At 39.2% G+C, this 20,620-nt stretch overlaps 2 protein-coding genes across 2 annotated transcripts; both read left to right on the top strand.

Moving 5' to 3' along the window:
* Positions 1-453: 453 nt before the first annotated feature.
* On the top strand, positions 454-12,007 carry acvr1c (activin A receptor type 1C; the record flags this gene model as incomplete). The annotated part of the gene is made up of 9 exons (XM_080038390.1): positions 454-523; positions 4,500-4,733; positions 7,747-7,989; positions 8,974-9,204; positions 9,289-9,456; positions 10,042-10,198; positions 10,700-10,824; positions 11,046-11,176; positions 11,882-12,007. The coding sequence occupies 9 exons, from the start codon at positions 454-456 to the stop codon at positions 12,005-12,007; spliced, it is 1,485 nt and encodes a 494-aa protein (XP_079894516.1).
* Positions 12,008-16,232: 4,225 nt separating this feature from the next.
* On the top strand, positions 16,233-19,672 carry cytip (cytohesin 1 interacting protein). Its single transcript, XM_080037824.1, has 8 exons — positions 16,233-16,439; positions 16,795-16,844; positions 17,010-17,064; positions 17,218-17,320; positions 17,549-17,642; positions 17,778-17,844; positions 18,171-18,237; positions 18,487-19,672. The coding sequence occupies exons 1-8, from the start codon at positions 16,272-16,274 to the stop codon at positions 18,966-18,968; spliced, it is 1,086 nt and encodes a 361-aa protein (XP_079893950.1). The 5' UTR covers positions 16,233-16,271; the 3' UTR covers positions 18,969-19,672.
* Positions 19,673-20,620: the final 948 nt, after the last annotated feature.

The raw sequence follows: 20,620 nt of genomic DNA, 5'->3' as shown, positions 1-20,620 counted from the left end.
GATAGACTGTAAATATAGTTTGTTAAAAAAAAGAGATAGTTTCCTAAAAATACTAAAAGTGACCTGGTTACCTTCTACATTAAAGTTGAGCCTATAAACAAGTGAGAGATGTCACCTCCGCTCCGTTGCACTTTCTATATTCATTACGCAAAGAGGGAGGTGGCAATTCACTGGACCCGCAGTTAAATGGATGTGCAACTCACTTTCTCTCTGGCCATTCACATGTCCTTATCAGAGGTCTGCAGTGCTAATCCGTGTAATCCCAGTCAACAGAGGCGGAGCGAGCCTCTCACCGCAGTCTACCGTTTCCTCTCCCCGCATATAGTGCGAGGCGTGTTTATTAGTTATTTTTTTCTTGCGGGTTGCATGGCCTAAAGGACTTCACCGCAATGTAGCGCTGTGATTGGAGTAGAGTAGCTGTGCCTCGGAGACGGAGCCCATGCGGTCCTTGCCATGACTTGTCCCGGGAAGCGGAGCTTTCACGCGGCGTTGATCTTTCTATCAGTAGCCCAGCTGACTGCAGGTACAGTAGCCTAGGCTATAGCTGTCAGATCCCGCTCAATCACGTTGCATCAGGCTACGTAGGCTCCGTTACTCAAGTGCATTCGCATTGAAAAATAAATTGTTTATTTTTTAATGTTCATTAGGCTATTTAAATGCCTACCACCAGCCATACTAACTGGGATAAATATTTCATTCCTGACTTCTAAGAATCGCTCATGTTTTATATTATTCGGAAAGCTGTACAGACTTTTCTTAGAATTAGGCTATATGATATATAACTTAACACCGTTTATGAAGTTTGAAGCACTTTTTAATATGATATAATAATCTAAATATGAAATATCTAAAGAAAGTATTGAGAAAAAAAACTGACAACAACAACAAACAATCAGATGTTTCACGTTTCCATTGATGTGTTTTAAGTTGCTGCCCAAAATAGTTAATCTAAACAGACAGCTTGGTGAACATGTTGTTTGACTTTAGCCTTTAACATAACAAAAATAAAATAAATTAATAGCCAGAGAATATTGTCATGTGTATTCTTAATTGCTATGTCCAAATCAGTGTTCATGCTGTGAGGTTGTGCTGGTGAGGTCATGTTATCATTGTGTTTGGTCAAAATGTAAGGGTATATCTGTCTTCTTTAAAAATAGTATTGATTAAACTTGTTTATTTAATATTAAATAAAAGTTGTAGCCTATTATGGATTAATACCATGAGCTGAAACAATTTTTCATGAATCCATTATTCACAGAAAATTAATCTGCAACTCTATTATTTCAAAGGATCCTTCTCATGGTCCTCTGGTTTCAGTTTGAATGTGAAGATTTACAGTTGTTTCCTTGTTATCATTATAAATTTAATTTAGTCTTTTTTAAAAAAAAGAAGCCATTTCATCACATTGTGCGTCACTCACCTACCTGAATCCTTTTCAGTTGCAGGTTTGTGGACAAGTAAACTGGAAAACTGCACACATTACACCTAATGGTGTTGTCTGCTTGTTTGTGCTGTAGTGTGCTCTTATGTCTGACTAAAAATGTGTCTGTCTGATTAAGCTCAATACATAAATAGATGGAGAGTGCTGACCCTGGTCCTTGTTTTTTTTGTTGTTGTTTTTTGGGGGGCTGGTGATGGATCAGGCTTAGAAAAAAACGTTAGTTCTTACTTGAAAAAGTGGAGTGCCTGTTGGACAGGATGGTGTGCGTTTTCAGCGGATATAACAGTGTTATATCTGGTAGGGACAAACAGTTTTGAAGGCTCTTTTAAGGCATTCCTTTTCCTGATAGAAGTGCACTTATTTCACACTATATTTGTTAGATAATTGAACACACTTTCAGCTAATCAGCAGTGTTTTCTGTCTGAGATTACCTCTTGTAAAAAGGTTCTGCAAGAAGCGTGTGCACATATTCCAGGATGTGTGGGAATATTCAGAACTGATTTGGTTCAACTTTTTGTGACACAATGTTTCTTTGAAAAACGATTTAATCTACAAAACTGTCCACAATGCAGAAAACCAAGTCTTTCAGGCGTTCAAGGACAAACAGAACTGAAGCATTGAAGAACAAAATTAAATTGAATTGGAAGTGATTTTTTTGACAGCTGCTGGATGACAGAGAAATGAGAGCAGAGGCAGAGAGTAAACGTGACTTTGAGATGTAGGGATGAGTGAACATAAGGCGGGATATTCTATGGAGGCAACAGTTTCCCAGTTTACAGTGTATACAGTGTCATATACATTCAAACAAATGTTGTGGTATAGCCACAGACAGTCTGGATATGTCATGCAAATGGTCATTTTAAAGGTCTGATTGAGGTAAAATATTACAGTATACATTTGATGTGAGCAAACATTGATCGCTTGATGTAAATGAAACGCAAGATATGGAGCAGAAAATAGACTAAACTTTTATCATTATTTTACGAAAACATATTTATGTACATGTATGTTCTGCCATCTGAACACGGTTTTGCTTTTTATGGTTTTAATTTGCCAGACTTTGTTGTTTTTTGTCTAATATAGCCTAATAACGGAAAACACTTTTAGTATTCTACTTACCCACCATCAAATATGATTAAAATACCGTACACCAATGTTCAGTAACACATGCTTAACAAAGCGTGTAAATTAGCCTTGTTACACCCTCAGTTTCCGATATATTCAAACGTGTAATAATAGCACTTATCATTGAGAAAGTTGTTGCCAAGAAACCCAAAGGTATGCTTTAATACAAACACTTTTTTTGTCATTCAGCCTAATCAGTCAGCCTTCCCTTTAACCAAAGTATTTTTGTCATCTGCTAATTTTGTCAAGAGGTCTCTCTTACTGCTGGAGGAGCTTTACAAAGTCCTGTATAACACGAGGTTGGTGATTTATCTTTTTTTTTCAAAACTAATGATTCAATTATTCTGTTAAAATATGCTATTTTAAGAATATAATAGTTGTTGAAAAGTGCTTAACCATTTAGGAAAGGAAACTAGATATATTTTGGGACCTATTCACATACACAATTACATCTTGAGTTGGTTCAAATGGACATGAGTGCATCAAGGCCATAGAATCTATTGTCCTTCTCTCTACCAAAATTGTTTTCCCTCAATGCTTCAGTGTTGACAGTCAAGAAAAAGGGTAGGAAAGTCAGACATTATTAAGAGACGGGCCAAAACATTGATGGATTGTTGACTTAAAGAAAAATATAAACCAAAGCCAGCCTTTTTTCTTGTGAAGTATAGATCTATCACTCTGGTGTGAATGAGCTGGAACACAGGCTGGGAGACCTTTCAAATGTTACTTTTCACATCCTTGCCCACCCTTTTCTCTTTCAATAATATACGTCTTATTAAACCCATTAAAACAAATCCAAATGGATGACACAAAAGGATCATAACATTTGAACCCCCACATCCTGTTCTCCGACTTAAAATGATAACTTGAATCCATTCATTGGACCATTCACATGTAACTTTAAACCCAAGTTACAAAATGCTATGACTATCATGACCATGACCATGACCATCATCTCAAAACAAGGTCCTGATGTTGTTGCTTCCAGTTGTGAAATGTATCTAGTTTAATGTCTGTTCTTTTCTGTCAAGATCCGGAAAAGATTAACAAATGTGATAGTTTTTTTCCATTCTTGGAAAGAGCATTGCGATTAGATTGCTTCTTCTTCCAGGCCTTAAGGGGACAACTGTGATGTCACATAGCCTAACAATACTCAGCTTGTATGCAGACTATTAACCTCACAATGGATATACATTACAGACAGCAGCCCCCACATATAGGAAGTTACAGTCACTGGCCCCTTTGTAAGGTACACACTAATGTTATTTTGAGGAGTTACACATTTTCCAGTTTTGTTGACACTGTCAGCAACATTAAACTTAATTGTGTGTTTCACTAAGCGTTTTAACTTACATACAAGTCAAAAATATGTTGTTACTTAATATTTAATGGTCACATTTAAAAAATGCTTGAAATGATAAAAAATTTAGTGCATGAAGTTTTTTTTCCAACAACTTTATAATTTGATTTGTACTTGGACGCTGTGGAGACCTTTTGCTTACCTTATTATTTATTGCCACTGCCTATTAAATATAATTTCAATGAATATAACATACAGTATAACGTTCCTTCAGTCTATTTCCATTTTTTTTTCTCCAGTGAGCAGGCAGCGCAGACTTGCTTATCAGTCCCTCACAGTCTTATCAAACAAAGCATGTCATCAGCTCAAAGTACACACGATTATCTAGGTGTTAAACTAAGAGGCATTACACCGGTCATTCCACCTCCTGCCATTTAAGAACATGGATATCTCCTTATATAACATGAGTATCCTGCTTCCAACATGACCACTGACCACGGCAGTCTGTGGATTAAACTGTTTGTCTGGTGTCCTTTTTCCCCCTGGGTGGTTTAACAAATCAATGAACTCACCGGTGTCTAGCGGATACAGAGTTATGTAACCATCTCGAGTGATGCTGCGATGTTTTTTCAGGTCTGAAGTGTGTGTGCCACCTGTGCGCCAACAACACCTGTGAGACGGCGGCAGACGGCGGCGCCTGCTGGAACTCTGTGATGTTGATCGAGGGGAAGGAGGAGACGGTCAAGTCCTGCCTGTCGCCCTCGGAGATGAAGGGCCAGGTCTTCTGCCACAGCTCCAGAAATGTGTCCAAGAGGAGCTGCTGCTTCACTGACTTCTGCAACAACGAGACTCTGCACCTGCACACAGGTATACAGTCAGCCAATAGGATGCCATCCGTCTCAATCTCTGGTCCTCTCTAAGGGCAAATTGAAAATCAATGTATGATGATGAATGTTTAGCCTTTAATAAGAGCGACAAAAGAAAAGTGGTAAAAATTAGGAAAGGTGGATTAATCGGTAAAACACTAAGGGTACATTAATGAACTGATAGTAAATGCTTACTTGATGCTATTAATGGTTAGGTAATGCATAGTTAATGCTTATCAAGTATAGCAAACTGTTGATGTTTAGTTATTAACGGTTAATTAATGTTTGGTTAAGCATGAACTATGCTTAGTTAACTTATGCTTAGTTAAGCATTTACTAAGCATAACTTTGAGTTAATGCTTAGTTAATTGCTTTAATTGAATTAAATTGAACATATTGTATTTATTTCTGTTTATATGTGCATCCAGTGTGCGCTCATGGCAATTTACTTTATAGGAAAATGTAAATTGGATAATTCATAAAAAATGTAAATCAGATTAGTCAAAGCTGCATTAATCACTTTTTTTAAGCCAGTTGGGCCAGAACTTCATACCGTTCTCCAAAAACACTCACATTTGACGTATTATGGCCTTTGCGGTGTGTTTGGATGAATAAGTCCAATGTTCACCCTATTGTAGCCATGATTTTATTCTCTATATTAACTCTATATTAATACAAATACCGCCTTTATACCCTCTTCCCCCACATTATATTATTCACAGTTAAGAAAACCAACCAACTGATTTGTTCATCTGAAATCCTTTAAGTTAGATCATAAAATGTGGGAGTGATGCAGGGGATTTTCAGTGTTAAGTGCTGCATCTGTTGATGAGGTTGAGACGGGTCAGGACAGCACCCTGGGGCTGTGAGGGTGTTGACTCTGAATGAGGGGGACCAAAGAATCAATCTGTTCCAGCGCTCTGCTAAACATCAGCACGTGAGCTCACCCAGTGCGTTATATTCACTCAACCTTTATTTACACTCAATGAGAAATCAGTGAGGGGTGACCATAATTTACAATGACATCGACTTAAACGAAAACAACAATACAAAAACAAGCAGCGTTTAGCAGATTTAAAGATAACATGTCTGAATTTGATCAAGGGTATGAAGGTATTGATTATAATTAGATGCTGTAATTTGGCACTGACGTTAAAAGCAGTCTTTCCAAGTTTAGACCAAACTTGTGAAACATACTGTATATAATTTACTTTCTATACATAATAATGACTTAATGTGATTCAGGCTGTACTAGCCTAAATGGCAGAATGCATTCAAAGTTATAAGGTGAAGCTATTTGTATCAGTAAGTGGTTTGGTGTCTCTGTTTGTTTAGTTTAGTTTAGTTAAGTCTATTGCCCTTTAACACACTGACAAATTCATTTCAGAACATTTATGTAGATGTTGGAGAAATGAGTGCTGAGATTATTACCTCCTTGACCCATGCAGAGTAAAAAAAAACATGGATGCAGTTTTAGAAGGTCTTTCGCCACTGGGCCAGAGTCTAGTTTTTGCACCATCGTATCTCCCGCACTGAAATGGGACACATGGATATTTATTTAGGTAAAAGGCTAAGGATGTCTTAGGAAACTGTGGTTTAGTTCACGACGTGTTGCTTTGCACATTGGGCCATCTGGAGTCATGTTGCACAGCATGTTAGAGGGAGACCTCATGAGGACATTTTATTACTTTAGGGATTTTGGGAGATGAAAAATCTTCAGGAACATTGATCCACATTTATGTCTGTAAAACTACAATACTCATATGCAAGTGTGTGTGTGTGTGTGTATGTGTGTGTGTGTGTGTTTGTGTTTGTGTGTGTGTATGTCTATGTATGTGTGTCTGTGGGTGTTAGAATAGTTAATAATACCCGCTGCAATCATTCCAATCCTGTAGTTAATATGAGGCAAAAGAAGTCTAAATTGGATTAATCATTTGATTGTGGTACTGTGCTTTGATGCTGTTTCGGGGATCACTGTGCATCATTTTCTCAGCACGTCTTTGAATCTCAGATTATCCCAGTGCCCACCAGCACTGCTATCTTTGTTTGTCTCCTCTGTCTCCACCCACAGACAGAATGAAGGTCAGAGATTGAAATGCCAGGTTACGTTGTTTTGCTCAGCCCACCTTTAAAGTGGGCTTAAGGTCTCATATTGCACTTGTTTTCGTTGTTGTTCAGAGCATGTCACTTATCTTAAATGTTGTGAGAAATAGAACACATTTCATCCTTCGATTTATTTGACTTTCTGGAGAAAAAAATGTAGGCACTAAGATGATATTATCTTTTAATTCATCTCTTAATTACTTAGTATTGATGACATCTATGGGCAGTGATGCAAATGGCTGGTGCTCTGGAAAAACACATTTTTTTGGCAGACACATCTTGTCCCAATCTGCCAAATGCACAATTTCCACCCCTCTAAATTTGACGATTGTCGACAGGGTGATGACTGGGTTTTTCTGAGCTTGTTTCAGGGTCAAAATATAGTGCATCAACATGCCCCAGCCGTATTTGTACCCCACTGTTAATGTGTTGTCAATTTGGGAAGGTGATTTCAGTCCACACTCTATTGTACACACCACACTGGATGCCATGATCAATAATGACCACCAGAGGGAGCAACAATTAGGAGTTGATCAACATTATTGCAATTCTCTCTCATTTTATTGCATGTTTGTCTTAAGATGTAACATTTTTAGAGAAATATGATATGCAAACCGTATTGTCACAATGTACAACTACAGTCATCTCATTATGTCCATAATAAAAATGTCAATCAATCAATCAATCAATCTAAAACATCCTTCTAATGAAAGCAACAAAAAGATAAGCTGCATTAAACCATTGATCAGCTGATCACTCTCCTCCTGATATCAAACTAGTCACCCAGTAAGTGTGTAAGCTCAATGCAGCACATTAATTAATTGACAATGTGTGTGTGTGTGTGTGTGTGTGTGTGTGTGTGTGTGTGTGTGTGTGTGTGTGTGTGTGTGTGTGTGTGTGTGTGTCACCAGAGAGGCCTTCGGAAGAACCGGGCTGGAGCAGGGTGCAGTTGGCTGTGTTGATCGTGGTGCCCTCCTGCCTGTTATGTGTGGGCCTCCTGCTGGGTGTGTTGGTAGTGCAGGGTAACCACTGTGTCTCCAGCAGAGCCCACAAACAGGATCCAGAGGAGCCTCTGGAGGACCAGATGCTCATGTCACCAGACAAATGTCTCAAAGAACTGATCTACGACATGAGCACATCGGGCTCTGGATCAGGTAAGAGGAATGCAGTCATGACAACACAGAATGATTCAATCTGGGTTCAACTTTATTAGGCTTTTTAAGGCAGAAGGCAAAAACATAACATTTTCAAGTATCTTCCATTTTTTCACGAAAGTATAATAAAAAAGGCACATAATGTACAATTAAGTGTTTATATTACTAAACCTTGTCTGTTTGCGTTTGTATATTTCTCCAATACAACCATCCTTAAAGCTGGGGTATGTGATTTCTGATTGGTCAAAATTAACATGAGCGGTACACTTTGACCGATCAGAGCGAGGCTCTGATAAAAAAATAAATAAAAATAAATAAAACTCTGTTCTTATTTGGCACCGACGTTGTTTGTGTAGAGCGTGTCAGGGAGGGACCATAGGGGAGTGACCAAAGAGAACAAGTGGAGCAGTTGAGGTATTTGGATTCAAATCTCTATCCCAACTGCTATATTCTCCCCAAATTCTCCACCCCAGCTTTAACGGACATTATCTCAACATTATTATTATTTTTTTTAAATATCTGAACCACAAATCTCAACTAAACTTTCCATAATCATTCCAAGCACTATTCTGAAGGCTACTTCAGAAGGATTTGTTTATATGTCGTTAATGTAATGATTTATGATACATTTTGTTCTTAAAAACATGCTAGAAATGCATTTTTAAGACTATAACTCATACTTTTTATGGCTGGCTTAATCCGACATTAGTTATTTTTTATATATCTATTTGAATTTACACATTATCAGTTCGATTTTTTCAGATTTGCATTTTCCTTCAAACATTTCTTTAAAAATTTTAATACGAAAAAGATTTTTTTCAATTAAAATCAACTGGCAAAGTTTCACAATGATATCTGAGTTAAAAATGTTACCCTATTCACCTGCAGTGTCTCGCCTTAAGACTTTAATAATAAGGTATGGAACAACGCATTGGTTACAAATCAATATCAGCTCATGGTCCAGCTGGTGTAAATGTCCTGCAGGTCTGCCACTGCTGGTCCAGAGGACTATAGCGCGGACCATAGTCCTGCAGGAGACCATCGGTAAGGGTCGCTTTGGAGAGGTGTGGAGGGGAAGGTGGCGAGGAGAGGACGTGGCGGTGAAGATCTTCTCCTCCAGGGACGAGAGGTCTTGGTTTCGTGAAGCAGAGATTTATCAGACCATCATGCTCAGACATGAGAACATTTTGGGCTTCATTGCTGCAGACAACAAAGGTGTCACATTTAGATACACGATTCAAAGTTGCACATTTCAGTTTTGAGATAAATGTGCTAACGTGAGCGTATTATTTGCTCTAGATAATGGCTCGTGGACTCAGCTCTGGTTGGTGTCAGAGTACCATGAGCATGGCTCCCTGTATGACTACCTGAACAGGTACACCCTCTCTGTGGAAGGCATGGCCGTCCTCGCGTTCTCCATAGCCAGTGGCCTGGCTCATCTCCACATGGAAATCATTGGCACTCAGGGTAAGGCTTTCTTTACTGACTGAAGAACATGGATTATTGGGAACTGAACTCACATTTGGGGGTTTCAAACTATTTTTGTTTCACGGTAATCCCATCATATACTAACGTATTGTCTTAACCCAGATCCCATCAATAACAATCAGCTGTTGTATCCCCTAAAGCATTGTAATAAATGTTATTTAGGACTGCAATTTAAAATGTATTTTACTTTTTTGCTAAAATGTCAAAATAATGTATCTCTGAACCTCAGTTATTTCTTTATGTGTCTTGTTTTTTCAAGCTGTCTGAAACACAACAAAATAATATAGATCATGCAACATAACATCATGTTAAATACTCGATAAATGATTTCAAAATGATTTCCATAGATAGACTAATTGATTAACTGACCAGTCACTTCAGCGCAGCAGTTATTACACAGTTAACCTAATAAAATTCAATTGTGATATTTCATTAAAGTTAACTGTCACTGATGGCTATGATCATTTGATTAGATGATGTTATAAGGCATGTAAGAACACTACAAAAAGTTGGTCCAAATATTGTTGTTTTTCAGACCTTGTTTGTGGACTTGCTTTTGTGTAGGAAAACCTGCCATTGCTCACAGAGACTTAAAGTCTAAGAATGTCCTGGTGAAAAAGAACGGCACAGCAGTCATCGCAGATTTGGGTCTGGCTGTGAAACATGATTCCAGCACCAACACCGTCGACATACCGTCCAACCATAGAGTGGGAACCAAAAGGTTGGATTTACGGCACAAGGCAACACACAGTTAACAAGCACAAACTTCAAAACTTGTGCAATATAGATTCCCCATGGAGTTTACACAGTAGTCAGCCTCTGAATTTCTCTGAGGTCAGCATCATATAGATATTATGGCCAATAATTTGAATTGACTCACAACATGGAGAGAGCCACACATGTATTTATCTATGGATCAAAACCTATATAGAGCCTGTATATGTATAGAGTGATATTGTTGTCAAACTTAAGCAATAAATCATCAGTGAGTGCTGTCATTTTTTTGTTTTTAAGGATGAAGTACTAACCAGGAACATAATGTTTGAACCAAGCTTGTTTTTGCCTGTAGCTGCTCCATATTTTAGGTTTTTCTATTCAGAGATCATGGTGGAAAGATTTACAAAAAATAACAAGACAAAAACAAATTAAGGTTAGGGAAATATTCAAGGAAGTACTGGGCTATTTTAGTTTCATTAGGTCTTAATCATTTTGTCCTCTGCAGGTACATGGCCCCGGAAATTCTGGATGAGACAGTCAATATGAGCAGCTTTGAGTCATTCAAGCGTTCGGATATCTACTCGCTGGGCCTGGTGTTCTGGGAACTGGCCCGGAGATGCTCTGTTAGGGGTACATTAAACAACAAACCACACGCACCACATACACACTCCCGCTCTTTTAGGGATATATTATTCCATGTAAAAGTCACTATCAAAACTAACCACCGATAGTTCATTTTAATGTGGTGTATATTTTTTTACTCAGTACACCTCACTTTAACGAAATCATCTGCCCATTAGGTGGGGAAAAACAAAATGAGGTTAATTTTCCATCTTTTTTCACTTGGACAGGACTTCAGGAGGACTTCCAGCTGCCTTATTATGACCTGGTGCCTTCTGATCCGACCGTCGAGGACATGAGGAAAGTGGTGTGTGAGCAGAAACTCAGACCCAACGTTCCCAACCAGTGGCAGAGCTGTGAGGTGAGATCCAAAAAAAACACCTGATGATGCCATACTCAATTATTCACATTCAACAGTGTGTATGAAAGTGTAAAAGTCCGCTGTGACTTAACATGCCAAAAGGCTGAATTTGATTTGATTACACCACAGGCTTCTTTATTATAAAGGGGTGCTCGGCGCATGTGTAAACACATTTTTAATCCACACGCTGAACTGACTATCTGGAATCATCATTTTGAACTGACTTAACGTAACTTCCAGCATTGGAGTTCCCCCTGACTTTTGTCAGCTCAGTTGTGGTATATGAACAGATCTGTGGTTACCCAGATTGTTAGATTATTACATTGATTACATTGGTTTGGTAAATACATATGAATTTAGGTTTGAACAGTCATAAACAATTTTGTTAGCTTAGAAAAAATCAAAACAAATACTTGTATATAAGACATTGTAGTAAAGGCTGACATCAAGTGCAGTTGGGAAAGCTACACAAGCAATGGTTTTTAATCCACTCAATTTGGAACTATAATCACACCAACATTAGGTTAATAATCTCATTATGCAGTAAACTGTTTTGCCATGATCTACAGTATAACTACATAAAAGGCCTCAGTACTGACACACACACACACACACACACACACACACACACACACACACGCACAGCCACATTTGTGTAAGTTATTTTTTTTTTATCCTCTGTCCCTGTTGTTGTTGATGAAACAGGCTCTGCGTGTGATGGGCAAACTGATGAGAGAGTGCTGGTACGCCAACCCCGCCGCTCGACTCACTGCTCTGCGGGTCAAGAAAACTGTGTCTCAGCTGTCTGTAGTCAAGGACGTCAAAGATTAGTCAGATTTGTTGCTCCCGCAGGTGGGCACTGCTGCTGGCAACACACAGTGGACTGCCAGTCATAGGGAGGAAGGGTTCTCTTTTAATGGCCTGAGGCTGCCCTCTTCAGGACTTAACCACACTGTTCACCCTCAGAGAGCAGATGTAGTTTTTTTTTAGTTTTTTTCGGTGCCAAAGTATTTTAGGGGCTGTCGCTGCTTATACTGTATATGATGTATGTACAGATTATTTTGCTACCTCAGGCATTTAAGTGCCCAAAGCTTTAAGTTGCACATTATGCTTTTTTTTGTGTGCCATATCTTGTAGCAAACACACTATTGTGTTATCTGACAATCACAAAGGATACCGATTTGACACCTTAACTGGTTCTGGCTCGGTTAAAATGACGCACACGCAGGCTGTTCCCTGATAAATTGAGCTTTAACGTGTTTAAAATGAAATGCTTTGCTTAGTTATTACAGCACTACTGTAGATAAACGGTTTGTTGAAAGCTCCGTGGAATGATTACACAGCACTTAACAGGAACACAACTGTGAATTTCTAATTGGAAGACATAGCAAAGTGCTTTTATTTTAGTGTGATTTACTTCTGACTATTGATTTGTAACCACCGTGGCCCTATGGTTGGCAATATGCCGCGGGTCTATTGGCTGCTCATTCTTTCTGACTGATTCTCGTACAATGAAAATAGGTATGGATGTTAATGGTACCTAGAGGATAAACAGCTATAAACTCCTGCTATGTATGTTGCACTTTTAAAGCTCAAAGTGGCTGAAAATTGCCACTCTGACAGATGAATGCTAATTTGAAAAGGAGGAATGTTTAAAGTTATATTTTGTATTTATTAACACTGGAAGCATGGTATTCAAATAATTAAACCTTAGCCACCCTAATGCACAAGCCAACACCTCAGATAGAAATACATTTAAATTTGAAATGTTAACAACTTCATACAGTATGTAGGCTTACAGTAAAGACCAAGATAAGATCAGATCAGTTAAAATTAAAACCATTATACATAGTAGATCATCTAAAGGCATTTCCCTTAAAGGTGATGAGTGCACATAGGATTGATAATGCCATTATCTGCTGAGGCCTTTAAAGCCTTTTCATAACAGGCCTAGGAAAAGTGCACACGGTAAATCTGTACGTCATATGTTCGTATGTGCCCAAGTGTGTTCAGACGTGCCTGTGCCTGCTTCTCATATCACGTGAAGTCACCCAGTAATTTAAAGATGTGAATCAGACTAATCGGGACCGTAGTTTGTGAAACCGGTGCTGTGGTCGAAACCTTTTTCTCCTGTGTCCCCCATCCATCGTGGCTTATTAATTGACTTTAGTAGTTCTAAAGTTAATGTTCATTACATTTGTTGCTAAGGCGTGAGTTACACACTTCCACATAGCTGCTATCAGTGTTGAACCATTCACTTATCCTGTTACAAAGGCGTCATGATTGCTGTTTGATATGTAGCATCAGCTGTGTTGCCTCTTTAAAATAAGCTATGTACAGTAGCCTGTTGCGCTCTCATTAAATATCAAGTTCATAATGTGTACAAGTACAGTTTGTCTTTCTTTCTGTGAACAGTTTTGTTGGCTTTCGTTCATGGAAACGCTCGACTGTGTGTGTTGCAGATTTTACAGATAGGAAATATTGAAAATGCAGTATTGAAGCCTCTGGCTCTGCTTGTGTCCACTGAAACATGTTTGGTGGTATGACCTTGTTTTTTTTTGATCTGATACCGGATATGTGCTGATTCTGAACCAAGCATACTGTATATATTTTGTCTACTGTGTCATATCTGCTTCTCCGGGAATCTGAAGAACGTATAGCTAAGCTTCATATAAAAGACCTATCAGTCATTCCAAAGAGGAGTGATCATCATCACCATGTGCAATTTCTGACTGGTCTGTTTTTTATATAGCCTATATTGTATATGAAACAGCTAAATATTTACAAATGAGGTACTGCTTTCATGAAATTTCTAAAAACATACAGTTTTTAGACACAAATACTGTGTGTCTGTTTTGTGTTGTCACTCAGATTTCCAGCCATTGCATTGTATCTTTTCTCTTGCATTATTTATTCCATATACAACAAAGTGATATCAGTGGGTCAATAAACTGTTTTTCATGAAGTCAACTGTTTTTGTGTCTCTTCCTCATGATAGTAAGAAGAGGTATAAACTGTCATTGCTTTGTCATTTTGAAAGCTTTGACTGCAGAGCCTTGCACATTGCTCAATGTGGGACACAATTTCCCAGAGCAACTTATCAGAAACGGGTCACTTTTTGTCGTTATCATCAGACTTTTACCTGAGCTAGAGATGAGTCATGTCCGCTTACTGTTCTACCGCTGTATTCGTGTGCATGGCAATGTGTTGTGGTTGTGTCCGTTAGACAGAGGAAATTAAGCTGTAAGACGAAAGCTATCAGCACTTTGAAGATGAGTCATCGCCTTAACATTGTGCTGTGAGATGTTTTAACGTGATTTCGCCGTGTCACTCACCTCAGACATGGGAGGTCACACGGTGTCAACTACAAGGGGTTTATGGGACACATTTGAACACTTTCCCGTAATGATAATCACAGAGTAATGTAATAGGTCAGAAAATAGGACAGAATGATATTCATTTTTAGCTATTTCAACTACTTAAAAGATAGATTTGCAATTGTTTTAATCTGCCTTTTAACAACACATGTACTTTGACTTACATTTATTAACCAGTGTTTGCGAAGACAGAAAGTGGGAACTTTGTACTTAAAGGAAAAGGGGAAGGTAACCTCCTGATTTCATTAATAATGTCTTCTGCAGCCTCATAGCTTCAGGTGAACTTTAGAAAGGACACAGCCAGTGTGGACAGGAGGAAGGCTCAAAACGACCCATAACTGTTTCAATGTATAGACATGTTACAGTTTACAGTTAACCTTGGCAGGTAAAACATTTTGAATTAATGATTTTACGACTCGGCACAATCTTAATTTTATGTTTTGGTTAGACAAAGATAACAGCTCAGCTGTTCTTTTGGAGTCAGCCCCCCCCCCCCCACTACACTTTCATGAGTGAAGTCAGAGTGCATAAGAAAGGAGGGGGTGAGGGGTTGCTATTTTGTTTAATGAATCTCTACAATGCAAAAAGATGTTTTATGGAAATTTTGATTCGTTTGAGTATGTGGCTCTCCAGTAAAATTCAGCTTCTAGAGCTATTTACATTAATATCTACAGACCACCGAAATATTGCGCAATGAGAGAGAGAGAGAGTGCACAAAGGAAGATAACAAATTGTGCACTGTATTTATAGTAGAATTTGGGACATCCTGGTGAAATGGGGCATTTGTGTTCCAGACAGTCCCGTGGTCACTGCTCTGTCTGCCAGCAGCTCTTCTGAGGGTCAGTGGGGCAGAGGGGATTAATGTGAGACAATCTGGTACAGTTAGGGGGTATTTACACTAGGCCAAAATGCAATTACCATTTTCTTTGATTTTCTGAAAGAAATGCAGCATTTGTGCATGCCGAAAGATGGTATTATTTTCTTGGAGATCCATTTTAAAAAGCATCAGTGAGGTAGGGGGACAGGGTTTGTGTGCACTGTGGTTCAGTTTTCTTTGACCCATCAAGCCATTGTCTCCCTGACTGTTGGCCTGTGTGCGTGTGATTTCCCTTTTGAAATGACCATGTCTGATGCCTCTGGCCCAATGACCCATGCTGTGGGTTTGGGGAGCGTGACACTATAGCCCCGAGCTAAATCAAGTCTTTTGTCCGGCGTTCACATAAGACAAGTCTCCTTGCTTGGCAGAACACAGTAGTCAGGATCAGACTGAGGCTTAAGCCCATTGAGAAACCCAGAGTGAGAGAGGCTGGAAGCAGGTGCCGATGGAGGCGTGCTGCGGCAATTTCTCATGCATTGCTGATTTCTGACAGACCATGATCGAATTGCTACGACTCCAAAAAGGGAAAGGGACTGTTTGAAGGGGGAATAATAATAAGAGAAAAAAAGAGCTTCAACATCCTCCTTCCTTTGCTTTTCAAAACAGCAGACCACCACCCTTCTTAAGAAAGAGAAAGAAGAGAAAAAAGCAAGAAGTTAAAAGAGGTGAACAGGAAACTAGGTATGTGAGGCTGTGATCTGCAGATGCAGGTTCCACCACAGACATCACGTGGATTTCCGCTTTGACACATTTTGCTTTTGGCTGCACAAGGGCAGGGCCAAACAATCAGTGAAAAGGCTGCTGCAGCAGGACACGATGGTGCTTTGAGGACTACTCTACCATGCAGTCCACCATGAATATCAATGGACTTCAACGCCAGGGCAGCCAAGAGAATTGCATTCAGGATAATACACTGAGGAAGAAATGTTCCCTGTGGCACCGACGCTCGCTGAGGGGAAACAATGACCGACACCGGCAGAGCACAGGCTCTCTGCCCAGAGTGCGCAAGGTGAGACAATTAAAAAGAAGTGTTATATATACACAGTAGCTTCACAAACACAAACATATTTCTACAATTTAAATACAATCTCATGAACTGACTGAAATCTAAATTAGTTTAGAGATGAGATATTTTTTCTTTCATGTGCAAATAGTTTTATAATGAGATGCAGTTCACTGATTTACCACCAACTATCAGAATATACAGCAGCTCCCTGCAGCTTGCCAAAAGTTTTTAAACTATTTTAATCTTTTGAGCTATGCAACACTAGGATTGACCTGTCAAATACTTGTTAGATTGAGTTTTCAAAACTGAAATCCACTATATTGTTTTAAAGAGGAACTCTGCACTTCTCCTTTTGCAGCCTAAACAAAGCCACTCCGGCTCACTGGTTGATTACTCCGACCCACAAAGGTAAAATATGTCAAATCTGCTGTGCAATTTATCATACAATAGAAAGTTTCACTAAATCTAAAATACCATGTATTGCATTTTACTTTTGTACAATGTTTTTAATAGAGAAGTATAGAGCAATTCCAAAAATATTAATTTCATATTTTTTTTTTCTCCTTTGCCCAGAACCACAATTGTACTGGAAAAGCAAGACAATGAAACATTTGGTTTTGAAATTCAGGTAAGCTTTTATCACGTTATAACCATTGAGATGAAGTACATGTTTTTTTATGCCGTTCTTTTGAAATCTATAATCTAGGATAATTTTATATTACCATTCAAGTAAGAAGTATTATTTTAGCCACTTTTGTGACAAAACCTTCTCCTGTTGCAGACCTATGGCCTGCAGCTGAAGGACAGCTCTGCAGTGGAGATGTGCACATTTGTGCGTAAGGTGCAGGAGGACAGCGCTGCAGAGAGTGCTGGCCTGACCGCAGGTGAACCACCCACATCCTTTACACAGGCTTTTGTAAACATTTCACATACACCTAATTCTACCTTTCTCGCATACAAAGATTGACATAGGCTATATCACTTGCCCAACATGTGCACACAACATTCCACCCACAAACATACACTGAAGCACAAATACAATTCAAAGCCATGATGTGTTCCCATAATTGATCAGTTCCTCTTTTTTTGTCTTGCACGCTTCTTTATTGTAGGAGACATTATCATCACTATCAATGGCCTCAGCATTGAAGGATCATCTCATCAGCACATACTTGAACTGATACGACAATCCACCAACAGTCTAAAGTGAGTGACAGAGATTTCATAGTAGTAAGACAAAGCTCGGCATTGGACAAATCTGCAGCACAGAAATTGTAAACAGTATTCCAACATGTTTTTTTTTTTAAATGGGTATAATTATGTGTCCTTATGTGATTCCAGGATGGAGACTGTATGTGGAAACGTAGTGAAGCAGATAGAGCTGGAGAAGAGGATGAACCTGCTTAAGGTGCGTCTCTGACCCTGCCCATGTTTGTTATTGACATGCTATCGCACTGTGGTTACCTTAAGCTTCCTACAAACAACTGTCAGATAACCACACAGACCCAGCTGGTAGTAATGAAAGAGCCCAAATGCCACACTGTAGCTAATTACAGGTTGATAGCCTATATTGCTACACCTACATATGAAAACAGCCTGCACTCAGTACTGTATTTTCACAACCCGTCCCTTATGTGTTCTAACATTGAGATGTTATCTTTGTAGGTTTTGAGTGTGTAAGCTAAATTAATTATCTTTACTGGAAAGTTAACAGCACAACTTTTTTTCATACAGCAATCACTACGTGAGAAATTGGTGGAGCTGCAAGCACTGACATTACAGGAAAGGCGACTAACGCGAGGTGAGGGGTGTTCACTCATGCTCTGTCAAAAAACCACAGCCCTTACTTTCACGCAGCCTTCTCTCTTCTTCTAAAATCTACACGGTTTAACATGTATGCGAGGTGTGAATTCTGCATCAATTGAGATAAAAGGAGTTCCCCAGAAAAATGAACCGCTGACGAACTTCCTGTTGCACGGTGGACTTCTTGTCTATGTCAGCTGCAACTGTTTCTAACGGGGAACTTTCATTATGCTATTGTATTTTTCAGGTACTAACTTAAACAACAGCAGCCTCCACCTCTCAATGGAGTCCCCCACGGGCCGCTGTGGCCGGCGTTTCTCCAGTGACAGCAGCTACAGGAGCGGGATGACCGATGACAGTGACCGTGCCAGCAGTGTGTTTGGGGATGTGAGCTCTCCCAGCCCCTACAGTGCAGCCAGCACCACTGATGATAGCTGCTTTTTCTCCAAAGATTTCCCCTCCCAGGACTCCAAGAGGTTTTCGTCAAGCTCTGGCCCTCACCACCACCACCACCACCAACAGTCTCTGTGTCGCTCCAGCAGCTCCAGCTTGGCAGGCAGTAGCAGCTCGCTCTCGCCTTCCTGGGAGGAAACCAGGATCTCCTCCCTGTTTGGTACCTTGCCCCGTAAAAGCAGGAGAGGCAGCGTCCGCAAACACATCTTCAAGTTGATTCCGGGACTCCAGCGATCGGTGGAAGAGGACGAGACGGGAACAACAAACACTCAGTGACAAAGTTTTGAAATGCTTTGAAGAAGTTGCAGAATGAAATAAAGACACTGTAATGAAGTGTTTCCCCATACTTAAAATATTGGGTTAACCCTTTAAAAAACAATAACAAGCGCTTTAATGAAAGGAGAGGAGAGCAGTCATTGTGGCACATGGCGATTGTTGTCCTAAGAGGGTCCCTTCCTTAGCCTGTAAGGTGGGCCTTTGGCTTAGACCTGTGTTGGCACAAAAGCATTATGGCAATGTATAATGTTTGTATTTGAAAGTATGCATCGAAGATTGTACTGTATGATAGATGGGGTGATGTAGGCTATCTTAATATAGCTTAAACAAAAAACTGAATGAGTGCGGATCAGCATTAATCATATCAGTCTGAACTGCAGTAGCTGTATTCATGTAGCACACATTTAGACCATTGTGACCTAAAAATGTATGACAACCATTTATTTTCAAAGTCAGATAGACATTTAAACTGTACGATTGAACTGTGACGTTCAACCCAAACCAAAGCTCTACTTGGCTGCTCAGCTGAAAGCAGGATGTGGTTGAGGTAGCCTACTACTTAACTGTTTCCATTTCAAAAATACATTTAAGGCTGTAAACAAATCGCTTTCAGTGTTCATTCTGACACACTGAAACGATTTCTTGTAAATTATTGTAAATGTACTGAAATTTCACTTATAGTAGCGAGACTTTTGTTTACAGAATGCCATGCTTTATTTTTCCTTTGTATCAAATGATCTGTATATGCAAAAGACTATTTTAAAAATGTAATAAACTTGCAAAATCTTCCAAACCATCCGTGTTTCATTCAGATATCAGATAATAGTGCATTTACAATTCCAACAGTTATTAGTAGTTTGACTAATAGTAGGCAAAAATGAACTTTAGAATAGAAACCCCACACATTTCCTGTAAAATGTCTCACTTCTTTGGTTTCGTGCCACTGCTGCTAGAGAGAGGGTTTGTGTGTGTGTGTGTGTGTGTGTGTGTGTGTGTGTGTGTGAGAGAAACAGAGAGAGCTACAATGGGGAATTATCACATTATGATAAACTAAACTGTTACCCTGCACTTGATTACTATTCACAAAACACGCAGATACACTTAATTTTGAAGCAGCAACACCAAGAAAGATCATTTAAAAAAGACCAACATTTATTTTTCATGGTGTTATGAAGCAGACTGAATGCATGCAACCAGTCACATCCTTTATTAAGGAAAAGTACACAAACAACAATGTTAAATAACTGCATTGAGAATCCAGCTATAGTCGGCAAAGGGTATATTTAAGATCATATAGCCACATAAAAACTATTACAAAATCAATCGAGATGGTTGCATCTTAAAAACGCAGGTCTTGGTAAAATGAATTATAATGCTGCAGCTTGTCCAGAATGTTATGACTAGAGTCCTCCATTACACCAAGCCAGTAGAGCACATTATACCGGTTCCTTAAATCACTGCACTGGCTTCCTGTGTTTCAAAGGATATATTTTAAAATCCTGTAACTTTTGTACAAAGCACTAAATGGACTTAGATCCAAATACATCTCTGATTTATTGGTATGTTACAGAGGATCGAGACCCCTCAGGTCAAAACCAAGCAAGATGAAGCAGCTGTCAGTTTCTATGCTTCCTAATGTCAAGCTTCCTGAA

The sequence above is a fragment of the Ammodytes marinus genome, assembly GCF_949987685.1.
Source record: "Ammodytes marinus genome assembly, chromosome: 12".
In the NCBI taxonomy this organism is placed as follows: Eukaryota; Metazoa; Chordata; class Actinopteri; order Uranoscopiformes; family Ammodytidae; genus Ammodytes; species Ammodytes marinus.
This window is presented reverse-complemented; position numbering and strand designations above follow the sequence as displayed.

Coding starts and splice junctions, on each gene's coding strand:
- cytip (XM_080037824.1), top strand. CDS start 16,272: ATGCAGTCCACCATGAATATCAATGGACTTCAACGCCAGGGCAGCCAA. Junction 16,440..16,794: donor CTCTGCCCAGAGTGCGCAAG/GTGAGACAATTA, acceptor CTCCTTTTGCAG/CCTAAACAAAGCCACTCCGG. Junction 17,643..17,777: donor CAATCCACCAACAGTCTAAA/GTGAGTGACAGA, acceptor ATGTGATTCCAG/GATGGAGACTGTATGTGGAA.